The sequence below is a fragment of the Motacilla alba genome, chromosome Z, assembly GCF_015832195.1.
Source record: "Motacilla alba alba isolate MOTALB_02 chromosome Z, Motacilla_alba_V1.0_pri, whole genome shotgun sequence".
Classification (NCBI taxonomy): Eukaryota; Metazoa; Chordata; class Aves; order Passeriformes; family Motacillidae; genus Motacilla; species Motacilla alba.
Window position 1 is genome coordinate 48,118,681 of NC_052046.1, and position 23,160 is coordinate 48,141,840.

Sequence of the window (23,160 nt, forward strand, 5' to 3'; positions counted from 1 at the left end):
GCTGTAATATCATGTTTGCTAGCTTGCTTTTTTTCTCATTTTTTATGGGCCAGGGAATCTTAAACTACTTTTTTTGACAATAGAACACCTTCAGAAAATGGGAAAGACTGCCTTCTACCATTGAAAATCTATCCTTTAAGAAGCTGAGAGACATGGCTTTCATTTCTCTTGAGGCTGCGTGGTGTTTGCCACTCATGGAGCAATATTTAGGCCATTGTGAGAGAGAAAGTTAGAATGTCTGGGTGTTTTTGCCAGTAATGTATTAAATAATTAAATTCCTTATATATTCACCAGATAGTGGCTATAACTGCCCTGTGAAAGATGCAGCAGGATGAATGTTGTAATTATGGAGGTCAGCCACGTTTGAGAAAAATGGTTTGCTGCTCAGCTCAGGAAGACAGATGTAGTTTGGTGATTAAAGGTGATATCAAGACTAGTAGATGGCTCTGCAATTTGGGATGGAACACCTAGCTCATAAGTCTTTGCTGCCTTTCTTTTCATCTTGCCTTAAATGGCTCAGACTTATTCAGAAAAGCTCTGCCAACAAAGAATACTCAATAGCCTGAATTAGATTAGTACCAAAATTATTGGCTTATGCTTCCTCTGTTATTAAAGATGACTGAAATTTTCACGTTAACCAAATTCCAAAGGCTGAGAAATCCCCACACAAAGCAATGCCAAGATGAACTTAGTTATTTTCAATTAGTCAAAACACCAAGAATATATCAACTCCTTGATATCCTAGACCAAGAGCAATTAAAGGTCATATGTGGTAACAGAAATAAAATCACAGGCACATGTTCTGAAGATGTTAATCTAGGTATAAAAGGTCATGCTTTTTATTATTATGCTGCTTTGTGTCTGTTTTCTACTTCAGTGAAACTCCCATTGACAGCTTTGTGACTGAGACTGGAGCATGGGAAATATAGCTCTGTGCACAGACATAAGAGAGACAGTTTTATATTGTTTTTGTTGTTTGAAAGTATTCTAAAGTTCTGGCAAGCAAACTAAATGAGGTAAAAATAAATACATTCTTGAAATATGATTTTATTGGAAATTTTGAAACCAGATCCATATAAAGGTGTCATAAGTCATCAACTAACTCTTTTCTATCTACATATTAAATGCAAAGAGTAAGCATTTTTCAGATGAAGTTATAAATCAGTTAAGTCTCATTACTCTGTCCTCAATATAAAGTCCCAGGTTTTAACTATCCCTGTTTCCCATATAGGTTATATAAGAAATAAATAGCTTATTATCATTTGCATTCAGAATGTGCATGATGAAGCTGCACTTTAAAAGACAGTGAAGGAAGCTGAATATGTAATTTGTTTCTTCCCTATTATTAAAGCATGAAATAGCAAAAGAAGAGAACAACTATAAAACATATTGAACATGACATATATGAGATTAATGTCTGATCATGTACAAGATACAAATGAATAAGCAGATTTGTCAGTATACAACATTGTCAGTATACAACATGACTTCTTTAAACAAGGACTTTATAAAAGCAAAAAGCCCTATCCTTTTATAATCTCTGTGTCAGGTTTTCAACATAGTGACTTGTATTACACTGACTACGCATTTAAAGTTTTTAAAGAAGTTTCAGAAGAAAGGAAAGAAGTTTTGAGGTGAAGAAAGTTCTTATCGGTGGTATAGATGACTTTCACTGTGTTGCTCTTACTGCATGTAAGAAAACAGGACTGGGGATTAAAGAGAGTATAGAGCCATTTTCTGTTAATTTTCATTAAAGTTGGAGAGTTCCTGTGGAAGGCAGCGACGGATATGTTCTGTAGAAGCTCTAGTGATGTCAAATTAGAAGTAAATAGGAATAAACCTAAAAGTCCTCTCTTTTTTTCCTGTGTTTCTTAGATTTTTTTAATCTCGGAAATACACATCCAGTCTTCACCAATGTGTGCTTCTGAGATTATGATAAACAGAAACAAAACTGTACCTGATTGTTTTGGCTGAATCTAGCCAATTTTGCAAGTACCCTTGCATTTCTCTCTAGCATGACATAATTAATGTTTATGCTTGTTGGTCTGTCTGTTGCTTGCTTACTTTCTTCTACATTTTTGTAAATTCTGCGTGTTTCCTCACCCTGTTTAGTTTTTAACTGCACTAGCAGTATTGCTGATATCAACAGGGGCACACAAAGCTCAATCAAGGTTATATTACAGACAAATTGTTCCCTTCTATCGGAACAGTGCAGAGAAAGATCAGTATTAAACCTTGGTTCGTGGAAAACCCAGGGCATTAGCTATTGTTTCAGGAGGGATAAATGAAAGAATGGAAGGCCTAAAGAACATAAGCTTCCCTGTAATTGCATCAATTGTGAGGATCTGAAGAGAATCTTGATTCCTAATTCAAAGATACAGACGCTTAGCCTCTTCAGTACCCCTTTCAAGGCATTCCTCTGCTCTGCAATGTATAAGGTTTAGTGGATGCTCCGCTGCTTTCAGGTTGAGTATTAGTTCTTGCTTGAAAACACAGCAGTCTGGACTCAGAAGTTAGCATTTTCTTAAGCAAACTGCAGTGGTAGCGTGGCAAGAACAATTAATATATAAAGACAGGTGCTGCCTTCAGAATGAGTGTGCAGAGGGTAAGTATTGAGCACAAGAGCAAACAGGGCAATGCTACATGACACAGTGTATTAAAACTACAGGTTACTAGCTTTTCTTGTTTTTTTTTTTCTCAATCTTGGGTGAAAAGTCTTGCAGGCAGTAAGGATGGAGTAAAATCTGGGAAAATCAGATGTGCCTCTGATTCATTTACATCTTGCTTGTCATCCCAGGACTTTGAGATGTTGTATCTCATGAGATTTCCCTAGAGATCAAACACAAAAAAACGTAATTCCCAAGGATTTCTTATTCCCAGACAAGAGCTGGTCTGGGTTCTTAATGCATTATTCAGCAAAAAAGGCAGTGTAAACAAGTGAGTGAATTTGTCCAGTCAAGTCTGTAATAATAAAAAGAAGAACAAGAATAAGTTTTTTTTTTTCTTTTTGGTTTTATATAAAAGAACATCAGAGAAGACAATTGCTCATTTTACATTCAGAATGAAACTGCATTTGCAAGAGCTTGATTGCTCTCTGATACAGATGGGGAGAACTACTCATGTGGTTGCTAATCTTTCTGTCACTGCTCATATCCCAAATGTCTCTCCCTCTCAGTGTCTGTTTCATAATGAAATAAAGAAAGACTACTTACCTGAAACACACCTCCAAAGCAATCTTACACCTTGAAGAGATAATGATCTTATTTACCAGCTAGGCACTGGTATTAAGAGTTGCTCATTGTATCATGTGATGTTTATATTACTAATACATATATATATATATATACATATATGCAAAATATTCTGGGTGGATACTTTGCATATAATCCCAATAGGCAAAAAAAAAGGAAAGGGAAGTAAGAACATATAGAGGAAAGTGATTTTCCCTTTTCTGATGTCTGCAAAATAATACCTAAAGCAGGGAGGAAAAAAAAGGAATTAAATAATTTCCCTTCAGAGAATTGTGTGTATGTTTCAATGCATTGAACAATGTCAACAACTGTTAACCTACAGTATGTAGAGTCTGACCCTGGTTTGTAAAATACGGCCCAGATCAATGAAACATTGGCTATTTGCAGCTTACTCTCAATGCTGACAATGCAGGTGAGACCTACCCATTTAATTCAGAGATAGTCACATTTTTGAAAGAGCTGAGTCCCATATTTTTGATTTCTTCAACTTGCAAAAACCTGCTTACTACCTTTCTTCTTTTGTATTATCTCTCTGTTACACATTGCTTCAACAAAGCACCAGATTAGTATCCTAATTCTGCTGTCAAATGAACAATTTCACACAAATTAAGATAGAGAACACATATTATATGCCTTTTTCTCCTAACATGGTGGAAATAAAGCTTGCATAAGTTACATCTTCTGTCGCACAAGAACTGAACACTTGACTGCTTTCCACAGAATTGATAGATTTTGAACATGAAATAATTACATATAACTAAAGCCTTGTAGCGCCGATTTTTATGCAGTCAAAAAAAAGTTACATAAATAACTTCTTCATGTTTACCTTCCTAATATTCCTTCTTCAAGGAGAGTATATTCCTACTTCAAGGAGACTTGTAATTTGCATAGAGAAATGAACCCAAGCTCATTATGGAATCATAGTTTCATGACTCTTACTTTCTTGGCAATGAAATCTAAGTTTGATACAGAAAGAAATAAAGGAAATACCTCAGAGAAATACAGAGCTGAGCTTCACTTTTCATACATTGGGTAAACAGACATAATGGAGCTCCAGGCCAGATGCTTTGTAGTCCTATTTACACCTGTGTTTGTAGCTGCATCCTTGGGCATGTTGATTGCAACTTCACAGACAACTTCACAGCAAGCAGCTTCACCTGACTTTCAGGTGCCTGAAATCTCCAGATTTCAGCCAGGCACCTAAGCTCCTTATGTGATGCCCAGGGTATGCTAGTTGTGAATGAGAATTATACCAAGCCAAACACTCACTGAGCAATGATATAAGTTAGTCTTCATAAAGCACTAAAGGAAATAATCTTAATTCTCTGTTTCTGTTGAAGGAAACTACATAAAACAGAAGTCGCAGCCCAGAGTCTTCAAGATTTACTTGACTCCTTTGGCAAAGGAAGCAAATGTTATACCAATATTTGAAAAGATTTGCAGACCATCTGGGGATTTGCATCCCAATCCACGGCATTGATCTTGGATTCTTGGCTCTTCACCACTCTTGAAGATTTTCAAATTCATATTTTGAAACACTTGTACACAGCATGGGACAGGGAATGTCTGCATCCCTTGTTCATTTCTGCTCAGACCCCTTGTCTCACTCCATTCTCAGCTCAGAAATCTTCCTTTTGCAGGTTACAACTGATCTCTTTTTCTCTTTTTCTTTTTTTTTTTTTTTTGAGGCTCAAGCTAAGCTTATATTCATCTCAGAGTTGGCTGATTCAGCTAGCATTTTCTGCTTCCAACTAAAGAACTAACTTACAGCTGATATCATCAATATCAGCCTCGGATAATGCACATTCTTGCATATTTTGCTATTGCATAACCTCTAACTTTTCTTTGAAAAGGTCATCTGTGTGACACCTTTCCTACACTGAGTGCATTTTCCTAAAAATCTCCCAAATCATAAGCCCCACAAGCCTGTTCCTGCTTTTTTCACTGTAGCCGCAAATGAATACATTAAGCAAGGCTTATACATAAATGACACTTTTTCCCACCTTTCTTTACTGCCTTTCCTTCTGATTCATTGCACACATGCTTTGCTATCCTCCATCTTTTTTACATTATCAAAGAAACATCATAACAGTATCATACTCATATGCATCCAGCGTCAAAAATTTATATTCTTCCTTTAGGAAGGAATCAGATATCAAAGAGAACTATGAGCTTTGTATACTATGATCTGCCTTTGATAAATCCATATTATATTTTATGCCTTCACTGTGCCTTTCCTATCTTCATGCCTTTAAATATTCTATCCTTCAAGACATGGTCTAATTAGGGAAAAAAATCACCAAAGCACCTTAGCATCAAGTCCTTCAATACTGCTTTCCTGATTCCTTTTATTATTCACACATTTATTTCTACAAATTACTGTGAATAACATCCTTTTAAAAAATACCCATGCCACATGTGAGATGTTAAAAATACTTACTAAACACTGTGGCTAATTATTATTATTGTTGTTGTTATTATTATTATTATTACTGTTGCTATTAAAACTCTTTTTATTTTAACTATAAATATTTGGGAAAATATTTGAGGCTGGTTTTGTTTAATACCTTCATCAATGACCTGGACAGGGGAAAGGAATGCATCCTTTGTAAGTTCACAGGTGACACCAAGTTCAACAGGAGTCTTGATCTGATGGAGTGTGGGAATGCCCTGCAGAGGGCATAGGCAGGCTGGATCAATGGAATGAAGACAACAGCATAAGGTTCAACAAGGTGAAGTGATGTGTCTTGCACTTGGATCACAACTCAGGCAGCACTACTGGCTGAGGACAGAGTGGCTGGAAAGCTGCTTGGCAGAAAAGGCCTTGGAGGTGCTGGTTAACAGTGACTGAACACAAGCCAGCTGTGCCCAGGTGGCCAAGAAGGCCAATGGCATCCTGCCCTGTATCAGCAATAGTGGCCAGCAGGACCAGGGCAGACTGTGCACCTGTACTCAGCACGGGTGAGGCCACACCTCGAATTCTGTGCTAAGTTCTGGACCCCTCAATTCAACAAGATATTGAGGTGCTGGAGCATGTTCAGAGAAGGGCAGTGGAGCTGGTGAAGGGTCTGGAGCATCTTGTGAAAAGTGGCTGAGGGGTTTGTTTAGTCTGGAGAAAAGGAGGCTCAGGGGAGACCTTACCACTCTCTACAGCTGCCTGAAAGGGGGGGTGCAGCCCGGTAGGGGTCGGCCTCTTTCCCAGGCAACCAGCAACAGGAAAGAAGGAAATGGCCTCAAATTGTGTCAGGGGGATTTAGATTGGATATTAAGAACAATTTATTGACTGTAAGAGTAGTCAGTGTAACCGACTTCATAGGAAATGATGGGAGTGACCATACTTGAAAGAATTCAGGGGGCATGTGGATGCGGCACTTGTGAACATAATTGAATAGCATAGATGTCAGTACTGAGATGATGGCCGGACACGATCATCTTAGAGGTCTATCTGAACCTTAAAAATTCTATGATCATGTGTATAAGTTCATTTTCCAGTACCCTGTATTTATTTCCTGTGTTGGGAGGCACAATACACAAAGCGTTTATGACAGAAATAATAAAATTCTTGATTGTGAAATGAGAAGGGCTAAGAAGAAGCATTTTCACAAACCCTGAAAAAAAGTTGCATCCAGGATTTTCACGGCACCTTTTCAGGTGAAAAACCTGAATGGTCAGACAGTAGCAGCAAAAGAAATCTCTGTGAAGCCACGTATCTTGTTACAACCTTTAAACACAGATTCACAACAGTGCTAAAGGCATGAATTCTTCTGTAGGTGCATGGAGCCATGTCTGCTCTGGTTTGTGTTCTGCATCTCATCTCAGAAAACAAAAAAAAAAAAAAAAAAGGTTTTAAATCCCTAATGAAGTCATTAGTGTAGGTGCAATAAGTGTAGTTGCAGTAAGAGGTAAAATGAGCCATACACAGATGGTTTCCATCCCCTCCCCTTTTAATAAACACAGACTATAAGGAAATTTGTAGCTTTGCTATAAGAAAAACTGTGTTATCCGGACCCTACTGGAAAATAACAAACCAAAACAAAAACCAAAAAACCAAAACATTGTTAAGACTAGTAGTTACGCTACCCTTATTTCTGAAAATCAATTTTTACTCTATGTCATACCTACTATATAGAGATCTATGATTAAAAAAAATACATGTAGCAATATAAGGCGGATATGGGAATTATTTTTTTCTTTAAAAATGTCGTAAAAACATTGCAAATACCACTATTAGTGTACCTGGCTTTATGTGGTTCTGTTCATTTATTTTTGATTTATATTTGTCTTTGAGCATTTCTGCTCTCTGCAGTCTCTGCAGACAATTACAGCAGTGTTTTTCTGCAGGGTTAGGAATAGTACTGGGAAGATTTTACGTGCTCATGAAAGAATTCGATTGCATTAAAAAGACACATTCTCCAGCTGCATGATACGAGTAGATGCTGTAAGGAGAAACCTGTAATACCAATACAACTGCAGCAGGTGGCACTGGAAGGAGGGTTAACCAAGGCCATGACGCAGACGAGGGGACCAAGGAAACTAAATAGGAAAAGATGAACATCAACGTTTAAAATTTTTATCTTTATTTCTAGTCTCCTGAAATAAAGTTGCAGCGTCACTGTCAGCTGGATAGTAAATGTGAGCTTGATGGAGCTGAATTAGTGAAGGGTGAGGTGAAGAATGTAGTAAGTGAATAGCTAATTTCTAATTTGGTTGATGTCTTGAAATGAGGAATTTACTGGGAATTAATAAAACAAATATTCTCAGTTAGCCAGTGTGCTTGCTGTTGAATTTTCATACTTCTATTTTTGTGCTGTTCAAGCAAATTATTATTTTGCTGTTATTAAATAATGTGTAGTGAATAACTGCGATACACTGAAAACAATTGTCCTGTCGTGAAGTGGATTTTGTACCAGAAGCAGAAGAAAGTGCTTATAATGGTTCTTTTTTTAAATTGGTCTACAATTAATAAGCAGATCACAGTCATACCAGGAGTATGGTTAATGTGAATTTAAAAGTGTTTCTTCTTTATAGACAAAAAGTCACAGAGTAAATAATTTGAAGAGGAATCATTTCTGCTAGTTTTGTCTGCTAGATAAAGGACTTCACTAAAGTTCCTTCATTTGTAAATAAAGGCTGGCAATACCCAGGTCAACTATGTAAAGTTTTGAACAACTTCCACAGAAGTTGTTGCAGTTGCAGATGTTTTATCTGTAAGGATTAATTTGAAACAAGACACTTCTTCTGGGGAACTTGCAGTCTTTCTAAAGAATACACACATGAATATCAACTGGGAAGGATTCTCTATCAAATCAAGTGGTCATAATGTTGCATTTCAAAGGCAAATAAAATGAGTAAGTTTTTTGGTGTTTGGGGGAAATTTTGAAAGTAAGATAGGAGAAGAAAAACAAAATATTGGAAGAGTGGAGGAAATTTTAAAATTACAATAGGAAAAGAAGCTTGTAAGAAACAGAATGACTTGTCTGAGTTCCACAAAGAGGAGCTCAGAAGTTAATCAAAGAGGAGCTCAGAAAAATCTGGTCACTGTATGGAAGAGAAATGGCAAATGAGATACTGGAATACAGATATAAGATTATGTGAGCAGAAATATTTCACGGATACAGGAGAAAGATACGATGCAGAAGCAAAGAGGAGGTTGTGATATTCTGTGTGAGTCAAGCTATGCTATTTTATGCACTTTACCAGTGCCAGATACCATAGATTCATCCCTGGATAGATAGATGATTATGTTGATATTCCAGATACATACTGTATAAACTTCTGTAATTCTATCTGCCCAAACAGAAACATATGTACATGTTTTAGCATACCATTTTATTCTAAGACTAGTTTTTCCATAATTATAAAAGTACATTATATCCATTCGTATATTTGCATGCAATTCAGTTCAAAAAAAAAAAAAGGCGGAAAATTCTATGACCTTTGTCTGTTAGATGTTCCTTTTTGGTGACTGTAAGCTATTTTATACGACAAATATTTACCCACAATGGCATTGGCCTTTTTAGTGAATTTGCATTACATTACCAGAATAATAATTCTTTCTGATTCAAAGCCCTGGGGATCTTAGAGCTAATCCTAAAGAACATCATTACATTGAAAGTCCTTGCCAAGATTTCATGTGATATTTGTCCTATTTTTAATCATGAAATTTTGTCTAGCTGCAGAGTCAAGGACCATCTCATGGGATATTCTTTAGAGATGGGATGCAGCACATGGAACATTTTTATGCTCGTATTAATTTAGTTAGAAGGTCAATATTAACTCAAGGAATTATATAGGAAAGAAATCCAGCTTCTGGACAGTGACTCTATGGTTGTACTAAACTCTGGAAACAGAATGTAGATTTTAAAGGTTGATTTAGGAGAGCTGGAAGGCAGGTTATGATTCACATAATCTTTAATACAGTTTCTTCCTGTATTTTTGTTGAAATAAAAGTTGACATGGAGAAATGGAAGACCAGCTGCAGAAGAGATTATTAACTTCACTTGTTTTACAAGTGTTTACAATACAGTAATTTAGATATAGGCCTCTTTGTCTCAATCATGCTGATTTTTAAAAGGATGTAACAAAAACCTGCCTTTCAAGTTTTTGTTTTAGTTGTTTTGGCTGAGGTGAAAAACATTTTTGTAACACCTAACACAGTTTGGCTTTGGTAGCATGAAACCAGAACACGTTTTACTCTTACTTCTGTAGATGAATAAGAGTGTCCTTCAAGGAGTGAGGAAACTGATTAAAATAATCAACAAAAATTCAGAAACAACAGGAGCCTAATTCATGTTTTGTCTCTATCCCACAGTTATTCTTGACAATGAACAGTTCTACATAGCAATTTGCAGAAAATTCTGTAGTCTTTGCAACATGGAATAGAGAACACTCAGCAACATTGTACCCAGTGCCTAACCCACAGACAGCAGTATCACTTAGGATGAAAAATCCCGTTGGTATATAGGAGCTGCTAAATAGCTCACATGAAGTAGGAAGACGAAGTTTGGACCACTGGGCTGAATATACAAATGCTAAGTCTGCTTTTTATATACCTCACAGTCAAGGGGCACGCCGTTTCGTATTGTCATAGTAATTTCTGCAAAAATGTAGGCAGTTCATCAGCATAAACACTGTAGAAGCAGCGGGTATGGGGCCATTGATGTAGTCCTTTAATGCAGCTTTTACCTTCACTAATGTCATGAGTTTGCTAATACGCAGTTATTGCGCAGTTATTATGCAGTTTCTCACACTTGAGAAATAATGTCGCTAGAGTTAGCATATATAGTAACTCAGCCTGTTTTGCAAGAAACCCACAAACAAACAAACAGAAAACCAAACAAAACCCCAAACCAAAACCTTACACTTTTAGGATATAGTTTGAATACATTTACTTAAAATTCCTTTGAAGCTCTCTCTCAAATGAAGCTATTTCCCAAACACAAGCAATAGCAGGGCTTAAAAAGAGCTTTGTGAAAGCATAGGAAGCAAAATGCTCTATGTGGTATTTTGTGGGCTAAAGCATTTTGGGAAAGACAGGTGCAATCATATGTTTATATCATGTTTAGTTGTTTTCTCTTAGGACTTGAGAATGTAATTCTGTAAAGCCAGCATTAATAGCGATAAAGCCCTCCAGAGACAGTGGTGGTGCCTTTTCCTGAGGGGCAGTCAACCACTCACTTCTCAAGTAAAGGCAGGTTGCTCTTTTTACTCGCAGGCTTAGGTTCTGCCCTACAGGCAACTCGCTTTCCTTTAAGAGAGCAGAACTCGCAACGCTTTTGCAGCTGAAAGCGTAAAAAAAGAAAAAAAAATTTGAAAAAAAGGAAGAAAAATTACTACGCCGGGAAAGGCTGAGCAGCACGCAGAGGCAGCCGTGGCCAGGCGCAGGCAGCGCGGGCAGCGCAGGGCAGGGCAGGCGGAGCGCGGCCGGCGGCGCTCGCTCCCGAGCCGGCCGCGCCGCCCAGCGCCGCCCCCGCGGGGCCGCTCGGTGCCACCTGCCGCCGCCAGGGGTGTCCAGCGCCGCGCCGCCCGCGCTCCGGCAGCAGCGGCGTGCGGAGCCCGCTGCCGCTGCAGCCACGAGTGCCTCTGTGGCAGCGGGGGGAGGTTCTCGCTGCTGCTCCTCTGGGCTTGCCGCTGCGAGAGTGAGAAGCAGATCCGGAGGTGTGCGTGCGTGTGCCAGGAGATGCGGAGCGCGTTTGGCTGAGGTGCCTGGCCCCTGGGAAGCTCTGCGAGAAGAGGCGGAGAGAGGCGGTGGGAAGGAGGCAGGAGCGGCACTGAAGTACAGCACAGCTGTTTCTTTTGGGTGCCTCAGTGATTGTGAACATGGATTCTGTCACCGAAATCTTCTTGAAGCTGCTCTTTCTCCTGTCTCTTCATCGCCAGCACATGGCAGTGGCAGGGAATAAATGTAAGTAATTGCATATGATTTAAAACTCAATCCAGAGTGTGTTGAAAACTTCTGGGATTTTTTTTTTTTTTTTTTTTTGCATTTGGAATAAATATAATTTTTGGGATAAACATTTATGCTTTGAAATCACGACATGAAGCTGCTAGCCTGAAAATTTTCTAAAACTCTTCTGTAGATTTTTGTCATGAGTCTATGTACAGAATGTTATTTATAAAGCTTACTGTATAAGAGTATCTGAAAGCAGCATTTTGCTAAGGGATGCATGTTCAGCTGTATTTTCATTTTTGTTTTCTCTTTTGAAGTGCAGTATTTTCCAAGGTATTTGTCTTACATGGAAATTACTGGCAGACTTCTATTGTGCAGTGATTCCATTGTGTAGTGGATTTTAGCATTTGAAAATTTTGAAAGCTGGTATCTGCACATCCTGGATTAAGCTGGCACTCAAGTTGAATGGCAATCACAGTGCAGTTCAAAAGCAGCAGAAATGTAACAAGGAAAAATGTGGCTAGCAAGACTTTAAGGTCTCTGCATTGATTGCTTAGGGAGTATTGTGGATGCATGACTACAGAAGAGAATGCTAGCAGTTACAATAGAAAGTTTGTTGGTTTTTTTTTAATGAGTTAGCCAGTAGAGTGGTATCCCAAAATAAAGACCATGATTACAGTTTTAAGGACAATCTGCTCTCTAGGTGGCAAATCATGTATATATAAATATATAGCTAGATAGATAGATACGTGCACACACACACACACACACACATATATATACATATGTATCTGAAAAATGTCTGTTTCCAGTATTGAATTAGGTTACTTATCTTTAGCTTAAAAAAAAACCAAACCAAAACAAAACAAAACAACTTATTAAGTAATTAATTTTTAGGGCTTTTATAATTCAGTAATAGAACTGAGTTATTATTGTTCCATTTGATTCAGCTTCAACAAACTGAAGGATTTCATTTTGTGTTCTGTGGTAGTGCAGTAGCCTAAATGCCAGATGCTCATAACCTTAACTGAACATATTTTCTCCCCTTACTGTTAAGGCACTGGTTGTGCATCACAGGAATGGGGAGGGCTGAAGTAATGATTCTGTGGGAAAAAAGTGCATGCCAAAGCAATGAGGAATGTTCAGGAATAACCTTACAGCCCAGTGGCAGGGGACAGCTCCCTGGAAACATTTGAAGAATGGCAGAGAAGTTTGAAGTGCTCAGTGGATCTATAGCCTAGGGTTTTGCTTATGGATGGTTTGTAAACGAAACATGCTTCCATGAGCCAGACATTCACATTGCAGCACCAAAATGATCTTGTGCTGTCATTCAGTAATGATATCTCATTTGATACTGAAGTGCATAGTGTAGCCCTAAACATGAATACTAAGTTCCTAATGTTAAACACCCTGCTGCAATCCAGTCTCAGCTTTAATTCTCTTCATCATTCTGCATTGTACAGTTTATGAATACATCCATTTTCACAAGACCATGATAATTGAATTGCACATTAATAGCATTTGGCACTATGCACAAAACTAAATCAGTTGCTTACAGGGAGGCATATTAAAACCATTGCAGAAAAATACTTGCATCACACAGCAAAGCAGTAAAGCACTAGAGGTCACTCTTACAATTTAGGAAGCAAGGTTTGACGAAGAGGCTCAAGACTGTTTCCAATATAAAATTCTGAAAGATGAAACAAATCAAGTATAAAATATGTTCACTACTGGCTTTCTCAGATAAATCTCAAAAACAGGGAAAAATCCTGTGTCAAATGGTTGAATTGAGTGAACAGATTTTTTCACATATTTGCTGTTACTTACAAATGCAAAGTATTTTTATTTAGGAATAAATCCTAACAACTATGTCAAAACACTCATCTGAACTGAAAATACAAGAGCTCTGTCCATGCTACAGGCAAGACATCATTATTATGGGGAAAAATAAAAATAAATTATTGAATTTAAACAATGAACAAAAATGTATGGAGAGAGCTTGGCCAGCCTAATGCATATTGTTCATTTTCATTATCTAATCTGGAAAAAAAATCGTTATATATATATATATTGTTTTGGAGGTGAAAATTTCTGTTGGAGAGGTAGTTTGTTTTAGAAGTGACAGTTTACATCTGAAGTATTATGGTATAAATTTTGTTAGCGCTTTACAATTCAAAAAAAATTACCTTAGGAGAAAAGATTTTTCATAACTACTGGGTATGGAGGGTCCATGCAGGAGCCATTATCTACCTACTTGAACTTAGTTTACTTGTTTCTTTTAATGTTAACCAGGAATTGAAATCCTTTTCAATAGATGCTTCTACTATGTACTTAAACCTATTTACAAAACCAGGTGAAGTTTGAATGTCTTGAATAAATTTTGATGGCTAGATTCTCCAGTAGACTGCCAGTCATCAAAGACAATAGGATGGGGTTTTTATTTTTCCTCTATATTAATATAATTTTCTTGTTTTAATTTTATGGTTCTTTCTGTAGTAATAGATCCTGAATACTTAAGTTTTGCTTTGCATTTAAGGCCAGCAGCCAGTAAGAAAAGACAAAATTAAAGACTTTTAAATGTCATCTTGAAGTGTCATTGGTATATTACTAAGTCAGTTGTCCAAAGAAAATTTAAAATTATTTCTGTCTTAAAGAAATGGCAATGTTCCTCTTTTGAGTAAAATGATTCTGAAGTTCTTAGGTTGTCTGGAGCTAACAGACATATTTTTAATATTTTAAATATTATATATTTTCATTTGAAATATAAAATTTTATTTCTAGGGTATTATTTTGTTTGTTTCGCCTGAAAATTAACACTGACACTTCCAACAAAGAGAAGTAATAATTGGTGCTGAAATTCCAAATATTTTAAAAGTTCTGTACTAGTGCTGCTTAGAGCTTTCTTCTACTTTCTTCCTCCCAAAGAATTGAAGTTCCAGTGTAGTTGAAAGAAATTTGAAGTGCATAGCCTTAGTAAGTAATTGTATAAGGTCATGTGTGAGTTTTAGATGAAAGATTAAGGCAAGTACTGCTCTAAGTTTTTTCCACTGGAGCTATGAGACATTTTTATTTTATTGGTAACTGTCGCTACTGTTGTAAATCAGCAAGTTACTAAATCATCACTTGAGAACCTGCCAGAAATTGGTACTCCAGTAGGTGCAGGGGCTTTTTTTTTAAACTCTCTTAAACTGAAGTGTTGCAGAAAATATAATTAAACCCTCTATATACATCAAGTCAACTGTGACTAAAAATTATTAAGGGAAATTGTTGCAGTGAATGGAAATAAAGAGGATTTGGGGAGTTTCCATGCAAATTCCCACTTTTGCATACCTACTTCTCTGTGTTAAACTCCCCAGTTTTACAGAAGCTTTTATGAATTCAGATTTTCATGTGTGTACTATGAGGACCACAATTTCTATAAGCACATAAACATTTATTATTATTATCATTACTGCTACTACTACTACTACTACTACTACTACTACTACTACTACTACTATTATGACTGCCGTTGATTTTATTTTACATAACAGGAATTTCTTGTTAATGCTAGACTAGAGGACCTCTCTAAAGATGACAGAGAATGACTATTAATGCAACTGAAGTTTTCAAAGAGAGGACTGAGTGAATACATACCTTGATTATACCATCAGATGCAAGTCATTGTACAAGTATTACCCCTTGGGAAGGGATTACTTTTTACAAGGAAAACTTCGTATATCAGTTTTGAAATTACTACCATTCTGATGTTAATCATTGGTACCAAACAGTTCCATAGAATAACTGACAATTTTATGGAACCACATTGAAGTGATACTGAAGTGCTGTTTATCAAAACCAATTTAAAATATAAGTCTTTTACTGTTAGTTTGTGGTTGATGTGAACTGGAGGAGAAAGTAGTCCCTTCCTTAATTTTCTTTTAGCCTCATTAATATTTATTTTCTGTTTATTATCATCTGTATCTGTTATGAGAGGGCAATGGAGAACTCATCAGAGATCAGGCCATCTCTGGGCAATTATTTACGTGAATAAAACATTACAGACATCTCTGGTATATTTCGCATGTTGTTTGTGCAGTTACGTCAAAAAACTTGCATCAACATCAAATCTAAACTAATACCAGAAGAAAAATATATCTTTTTTTTTTCTTTTTTTAGACTTTAAAGGCTTAGAATTCACATAAAAGCCTTGGATTGATTACACTGAGTATAATCAACAATTTGCATCCCATTGCTCTAGGCTTTAAAATTCTCATGAATACTTACTTGTCCCTGAGCCCAGTAAGCAGCATCAATTGAGCAAACTTGGTCATGATTGGAGGAGTCATGATTGGAGAAAAGTGAGAGACATTTAATGACGTTCTCAAAGTATGATAGAATCAACCAAAAGCAGAAAATGCAGTAGGATATATGTTAATTATTTATTACATTTGCTGTGTAGGTTAGGACAAACTGTATTTTGATTAAATGCCAGTCAGAAGTTCTAGAGGAAGCACTAACATCTTCATGTTTTGATAAATATTCAGTCATGGCCATTCTGCTTGCTTGCTTTCTTATATAAGAGTACATAAGCCTACATCTGTGTTCATCCACGAGAAAGACAACTTTTGACTAAGTTGATTTGCCAAAGTCTCACAAAATAATGCATGCCTCTGTCTTTTTTTTTGTATATGAGGAACAAAGCTCAAGTTTAATATTCTTTCCAGGCATTTCTCTGTTGGATTAGGAAAAAATCCACAAACAGATAGTTTGTCATATATTTGTAGGTCTGTCTTGTTTTAACTCCAGCCATCAACCAAGCCCAACATAGCTGCTCAGTGATTCCTCCACCAGCAGGTGAAGATGAGGAGGCGTAAAATATAGAAAACTTGTGGATTGAGAAAAGTTGAACTTGTTGATCCTTGTAAGTCTTTTCCAACTCAGAGATTCTCTAATTCTGTACATACAAAAAGCAGAAGTTACATACACAAGCACAGTAAAACAAGGAATGATTCCTCCACTCCCCATGGGCAGGTAGTTTTTCAGCCATCTCCAGGAGAGCAGGGCCCCAGTACACATAACAGTGCCTTGGGAAAACAAATGCCATCACTTCAAATGTCACTGCCCCACCCTTTCCTCCCCCTTGCCCCAGTTTTATATGCTGAGCATGATGCCATGTCTGTATCGGTATCGCTTTGGGTCACCTTTCCTGGCAGTGTCTTCTCCCAGCTTTCCATGAATTCTTAACTTCATTCCATTGAGGCAGTGCAAAAAGCAGAAAAGATTTTGCCTCTGTGTGAGCCCTGCTCAGCAAGAACAAAAAAAACCCCAAAAAACAACAAAACCAAACAACAAAAACCTCTATATTATCAACACTGTGCTCAGCACAAACCCAAAACACAAACCCATACCAGCCACTGTGAAGGAAATTAACTCTACCCCAGCCAAAAACAGCACAATAACTCATATACTTGCCAGTACTCTGTCTACTGATGCATTTTTTGAAAAAACTTCAATGATCTCACCTTCTAACAAGTTTAGCTGAGAAAAAAATAGTCCAAATATCCCCCCTATCCCTTCTCAATCCTGCTACCTCCCCACTCCAAACAAGCAAATCAAAGAGCAATTGAATTGAACAGTCAAGAAGCATTAAATCTTTCAAATATTTCTTTTCTTTCCCCCCCAGATAAACTTGTGCCTTTGTGCTGCTTGTAGATCTGAGAGTTTACTGTGTTGTATCACACAGGATTGTGGGAAAGTTAGAACTGCTTCTCAGTACTTTTAATGTTTAATGTCAGCTGCTCTCAACTAACAAGGTGATAACAGAGGTGGGAGCTGTGAGAGCCATCGCTAATTCAAAGGGCTTTCCTTCCTAGAACACTCCAGGCAATTTTTTTTTAAAACATTGAAGAAGTAACAAGTACTAAAATTAGTTGTGTCTGTGTCTGTCACTGACTCCAGGAGTATATATTATTTTTAAGATGTTTCTGAAGTAAAAACTTAAAATATGCTTTTCCCTCTGAGTTTTCAGTTGTTTTATGAAGAGGAATTGAAAAGTAAAAACAATAGTGAAAACATCGATTATGATGAGTTTCTGTACAATTGCTTGTATTTTGCACTGTTAAGTGTTTAGTTGAATTGATCTTGTAGTCCTTAAGTATAAAATTTCTTTGTAACTTGTAATTTTGGCATTCAGGGCCTACATGTGACTTTTAGATTAAAAATTGAAGAAGACATGTCTTTCTCAGTATACTGATAAATATTAGATAAATATCATTATAACAAGGGCTATCTTTCTAAATTTGAGAAATAACATAAAACATATAGGAGAAACAGCATGCTGTCAAGACCAAAATGTGTTGTTCTATTTGTTTGTAAAAAATGATGCATCTTTACTGCTAGAGTTTAGCCAGCTGTTGCTTGCTGAAATTTTAACTCTGCAATGTTTTATATCACTGTATTTTATCATTCTTACTTTTTTGTCATGTGTTTGTGTTTTATATATGTGTGAGTATCCCATTACAGGCTAATGTTATACTCTGTAGAATATATAATACTTTGTAGGTCATCTATTACCACTTGAACTTGAGGCCAGTAACCTTGAGTTAAATCTGTAAAACACAGTGGAGGATTGGTGTTCAATTATTTTGCTTTTCAGAAGAAAGTTTCAAGTGTTAACTACGAGTTAGTATGCTGTTTTTTAGGAACCAAAATACTGTATGGACCTGAGGTAATGTCTATACTGTCTGCAATCTACTTAATGAGCATTTTTACTGCAGTAATTTGAAAAGTGATTGAAATCTTGGAAACTTCATTTTAAGTAGATTAAAATTAAGAACAACAGAATTATTATTTAAATCTCATACTCACTTAATAAGCAAGTAAAGAAAAATGCCTCCAGGGCTTTAAGTCTCAAAGGAGAGAGAAAAAGTATGGTTAGAAAATCTGTCCAGCTGGGTAGCAGGTCTAATGACTTTTCATTAAGTAGATGTTGTTATTTAGTTGTGCTCAAGAATAAGTTATTGCTTGTTCCTTGCTGTTAGAGTGCCTGTTTGTTTCTGTGATATTATTTGAGCAATTAAAATATTTGCATATGGGGTCTTGCGGGAAAAGTAGATTAGAAACAGCATGTTGGAATATTTGAATTTATTTTTATTACTTAATAATTTTTTTTTCAGCCAACAGCTGAAGAAAATCTTTCACTTTTTCAGGTGTTCCTCTGTCCTCTTCTAAATCTAAGTAGAAAGTGTTTTCAAAACCTTAGTTGTTTCTAAAAATAAGATTTTATAATTTTTTTCCCTATTATGTTTAATATTTGCTGCAAGTAATCACCATCTGTATTTGCTTGATCTGTTTAGAGTTATTGTGAAAGAATACCTTTATAGAAAAGTCTAAAGAATAAAACAAAAGTCTCATTAAATATGTGGTCAAATGGGGTACAAAAAATATTATTATTCAGATGCCATATAACCTGATGAATGTTACTTGGAGAGAAAACAGAATGTCTTGTTATTAAAGAAGGCCTGGAGCAGAGTTTTTCAACAAGACAGCAAGAGTAAAACCTTTTGAGGGGAACATGCGCTATAAAAGTGATGTTCTAGACAAACCGAGTTGCATACAGGGAGCCCAAAACACTGGTTTAGTTCACCTGCAGCATTCTGCTGCATCCTGAGTTACATTAGACTGGATGTGCTCAATATGGATATTCTATAATTATCTGAAAAATTTAAGGGGAGAGGGAAAGTTGGTTTCTTCAGTATTATTTATGGTAAAAGTTAGATGATGTTTATGGAATACTAATAAGAAAATACCAATTTGAAGCTCGAAGACTTTTGGAATTAGAAATAAAATTTTAGATTTTAGCAGGAGAAGGAAGAATTTTGTTGTTCCATTTATTTGCAAATATTACTTACTTTTGAAACATACGATTAACTTCTGTGTTCTGCAGAGACCGGAAGATTGGGATTTATCTCTATAAAATCAAAAATCTGAAATTTAGATATTTGCATCTGAGCTAGCTAAGTCCCTTTTTAGTCATATGAAAGAAAAAAAGGGTATCTTACATGAAGAAGTCATGACAAAGATGGAAGGAAGAAATCACATCCAAAGGGGATTTGCAGTATAAAAGTGCCATTTGGCTTTCACTACTGATTTTGACCAAATAACTAAGTAATCTGTATGCTTTGTAGACATCTGCACTAGGTGAGATGGGTTCCAGTTCTGTCAAAATATCCTACTGTAAATAAGTGTTAGAAAAAAGTATACTAATCTGTATTGATTATCATGTACAGAAATCACCAGCTATACCTGGTTGACTCATTCATATCTGCTGTTAAGACTCCCTGAGTCTCCCTTTTCTGTGTTTGGTAACAGAGGTGCTGCTTGATTTCCCAGGAGTTAAGGCTTCTGCCGTTGCTAGACTTAGCAAAACATAGGGACTAAGTGAGGAGCTGGAAGTGTCCTATCAGAGAGGTTGTCTTTCATTCCTGAAAGTGTGAAAGAGGTATTTTGACCATACACAATGTTCTGGTAAAGTACAATCTCATTAAATTAAATAAGCTGAAACTGACTGTTCTATCCACCTGAGACAGTCTGGTCTTTCCATCCCTTTGATAAACCATGATTAAAGCTCTATTTTAACCCCAGACTTATCAAAACTTTAGGGTTTTTTTTTTCCTTCTAAAGAAAGCATAAAGAGTGAAAGAGACTCTACTATGAAAAAAAATTAAAAATACCAGAACCCTACAGCATTTCTTTTCATAAAACAATAATAAAACAAATAAAAATATCCTGGTACTTTTACTTTTGTGGTTACTTTAAAGCCTTTCTACCATTCAGGCTGACTGTTATTTAGATTAGGAAGCTTCAAGCCAGTAAACTGTGGCTCTCACTATAATTTCCAGTCAATGACAGGAAGCCTATCTGCTATGCAGTAGTCCAGTTTGCGATAGTTTTGTAATCCTAGTGAGATTTACTAACCCTTCTTTTTTTAGAAGAATAAACAATCTTTAGTAATTGGTTTGTTTGTTTTTGACTTTTTTTTTTTCAGGGAGAAAGTTGTTTTTGTTTCAATTAAAAATATCAATGAATCTCATCCTTATTCTTTTTAACTGAAGCTCCTAGGGAAATCAATGGCAGCTTTGCGTAAATAAATATTGAATAAAAGCTTTAGAAAGAATGAGCTGAATATTCATTCAACAGTGATACGGTGCTTAGTTTGAATATGACTGGTCTTTTTGTTTCCTTTCTAAGTATCAGTCCTTTCGCTATGCCTTGTTTGGAGGACTCAGATACACAACTATATAACAAACAAGAATTACTCATTTGTTCTGCTTGACAAAATATAAATATGGAATGAAAAAGACATTTAGAATTTTAGCTGCTTCCTGTGGTTGGGGAATTTCTATGCCTGTAGCAAAAAACTACTGCTGTTTTTCTGAGCCAGTGGTAACTATAAAAAAAACCCCAAAACTATCAAGATGATTGATTTTAATTTTCAAGGGTGAAATAGCCCTTAAAACTAAATTCTTTCAGGACTATCTGGATGCAATGGAGCACACTGACAATTGCTGAGCCCTGCCCTGAAATTGATAAAGTATGTTGCAGCAAACTCTTTGTTTTATCAGCTTGAGTGTGGAAGTTTTAGGGCTGTTTTTTAGTTGCACCACGCCAGCAGGCTCTGGAGGTCCACCATACCTGTCAGAGATTACGTTTCTGTTTTCAAGCAAGGTCTATTTCAGAGACTACTCCTCCAAAGAGTAGACATGTTCTCCAGTAATTAACACTGAGAACAAACCAACCTCCTGGAGAAATGAGGGATTATCATAAAACTTGTTTGCAAATACTAACCCATAATTTTACTCCTACCATACTTGCCCTTACAGAAAACATATTTGTAAACAAATGTGTATGCCACTGAATATGTTTTTCTCCCTGCAAAACAGAACAAACAGAACCATGGTGCTTTGTAATCTCATTTCCTGGTGTACTGGAAGATCTAGATAGTAGTGGTTAGCCTGGCACAAGAGAAGACTATGACAGGGTTTTTCTCAGGGCACAGTTCTCTAAAAATGGGTTTTGGACGTCAAGTAAAATAAAATACAGAAGGAATTCAGTAATAGATCAATCAGCTGCCAAACCTTTGTTAGGTTTTGAGAGACCCACTATTACTCTAAGAGACTATATATATGCTTTTATATCTGGGTAAAATTTGCAGTTCATATAACAATAATTAAGTGTAAAACTCTCACCTAGACACAGGTGACAGGTTAAACATAGCTATAGCATTCTCCTGAAGAATCCTTTCAGTTATGATAGGCAATGTGTAAGGTTTTTTATGGAGTATCACTTTAGCATCTGCTCCTTGCATATTGTTTATGTGTTTGGGGTATGATGACTTTTATTTTTTTCATTTTTCTTTCTCAAGGGCTCAAAAACCTCCATCTTTACTGAACTTGTTTTGACTTTTGTGAACAGTCATTACCTCATAGATCATACTTATGCTGTAAAACTGTGCTTTACTGTGTTCTGATTCATTCTCTGTGGACAGGAAAATAAAGAATTTAAGAGGTAGAGACTAGGGAAAAGGAAGATCGATGTGCAGGTACCCGTATGTACATTTCTGTACTGTCTGCAATGAAGTGTTATTATTTTCAAACCCTTTGCAAATTGTCTACATCTCTTTGCCAGTTTGCTCTTTGTAGCCCAGCAGTGGTAAATATACAATCAGACTGCCCCAAATTTAGAGTGATGGGTGAGTGATGGATTCACAGTTATGCTGAACTTTATCTCTGGTGTACTTAGGAAACTGCAGAAGAAAACAAGCTTTTTTTTCACCATTTTGTGTCATGTTGGGGCAGGGTGGGAGGGTGGGTGGAGGTGGGGAATCTACCATGGCAAATAAATCTTTTGTTCTTGTATCTCTGCAGTGACTACACAGAAATTTGACCATATTCTGCTTCTTGGGAAGGATGGTAGTATATTCTCTGTGGATATTCTACACAGCAACAGATTGAGAAATTCTAACAGAGAATTCTCTGATCTAGCTCTCAAACTCTAATAAAGTCTATGTGTGTGATGGAGGCACCAAAGAGAGTAGTCTCTGTTTTGATGTTTCTAATATATTTTTGTAATGTCTCAGTGGAAGTGTTTCTAAGATAATGCCGCAGGTGTTCAAAACCTATATCGAGTAGAATCAAATTATGTCAAGTTTCAGTGCATGGTTGTTCATACTTGAATATTACAGATTTAAAGATGTATATATTTACATGTTAGCTTTTATAGTTACATGTGTCCTTATCTTGTTGAATGCTTTAATGCTGTCTCAATAGATAATTTTTTTTATGAGAGATTCATTCATCTTTCACACCTGAATTTTTGTTCATATGTTACCATATGAACAACCATTTACTGATGGCATAGATAATTATTTATATTATTTTTGTGGCTTTAACTAATGTAGAAGTACATTTGGGAAACATCCCAGACTGGACAAGTGTGTCCTTTTCTCTGTAATTCACAATTGATAAATGTTATAAATTT

At 36.4% G+C, this 23,160-nt stretch overlaps 1 protein-coding gene across 1 annotated transcript in view; it reads left to right on the forward strand.

Moving 5' to 3' along the window:
- Window positions 1-11,237: 11,237 nt before the first annotated feature.
- Window positions 11,238-23,160, forward strand: part of LOC119696064 (contactin-associated protein-like 4) — a 192,190-nt gene continuing 180,267 nt past the window's right edge. The window contains exon 1 of the mRNA XM_038125580.1: window positions 11,238-11,655. Within this exon, the coding sequence (XP_037981508.1) occupies window positions 11,571-11,655 (85 nt within the window). The 5' untranslated portion in view covers window positions 11,238-11,570. The remainder of the gene's footprint in view (window positions 11,656-23,160) is intronic.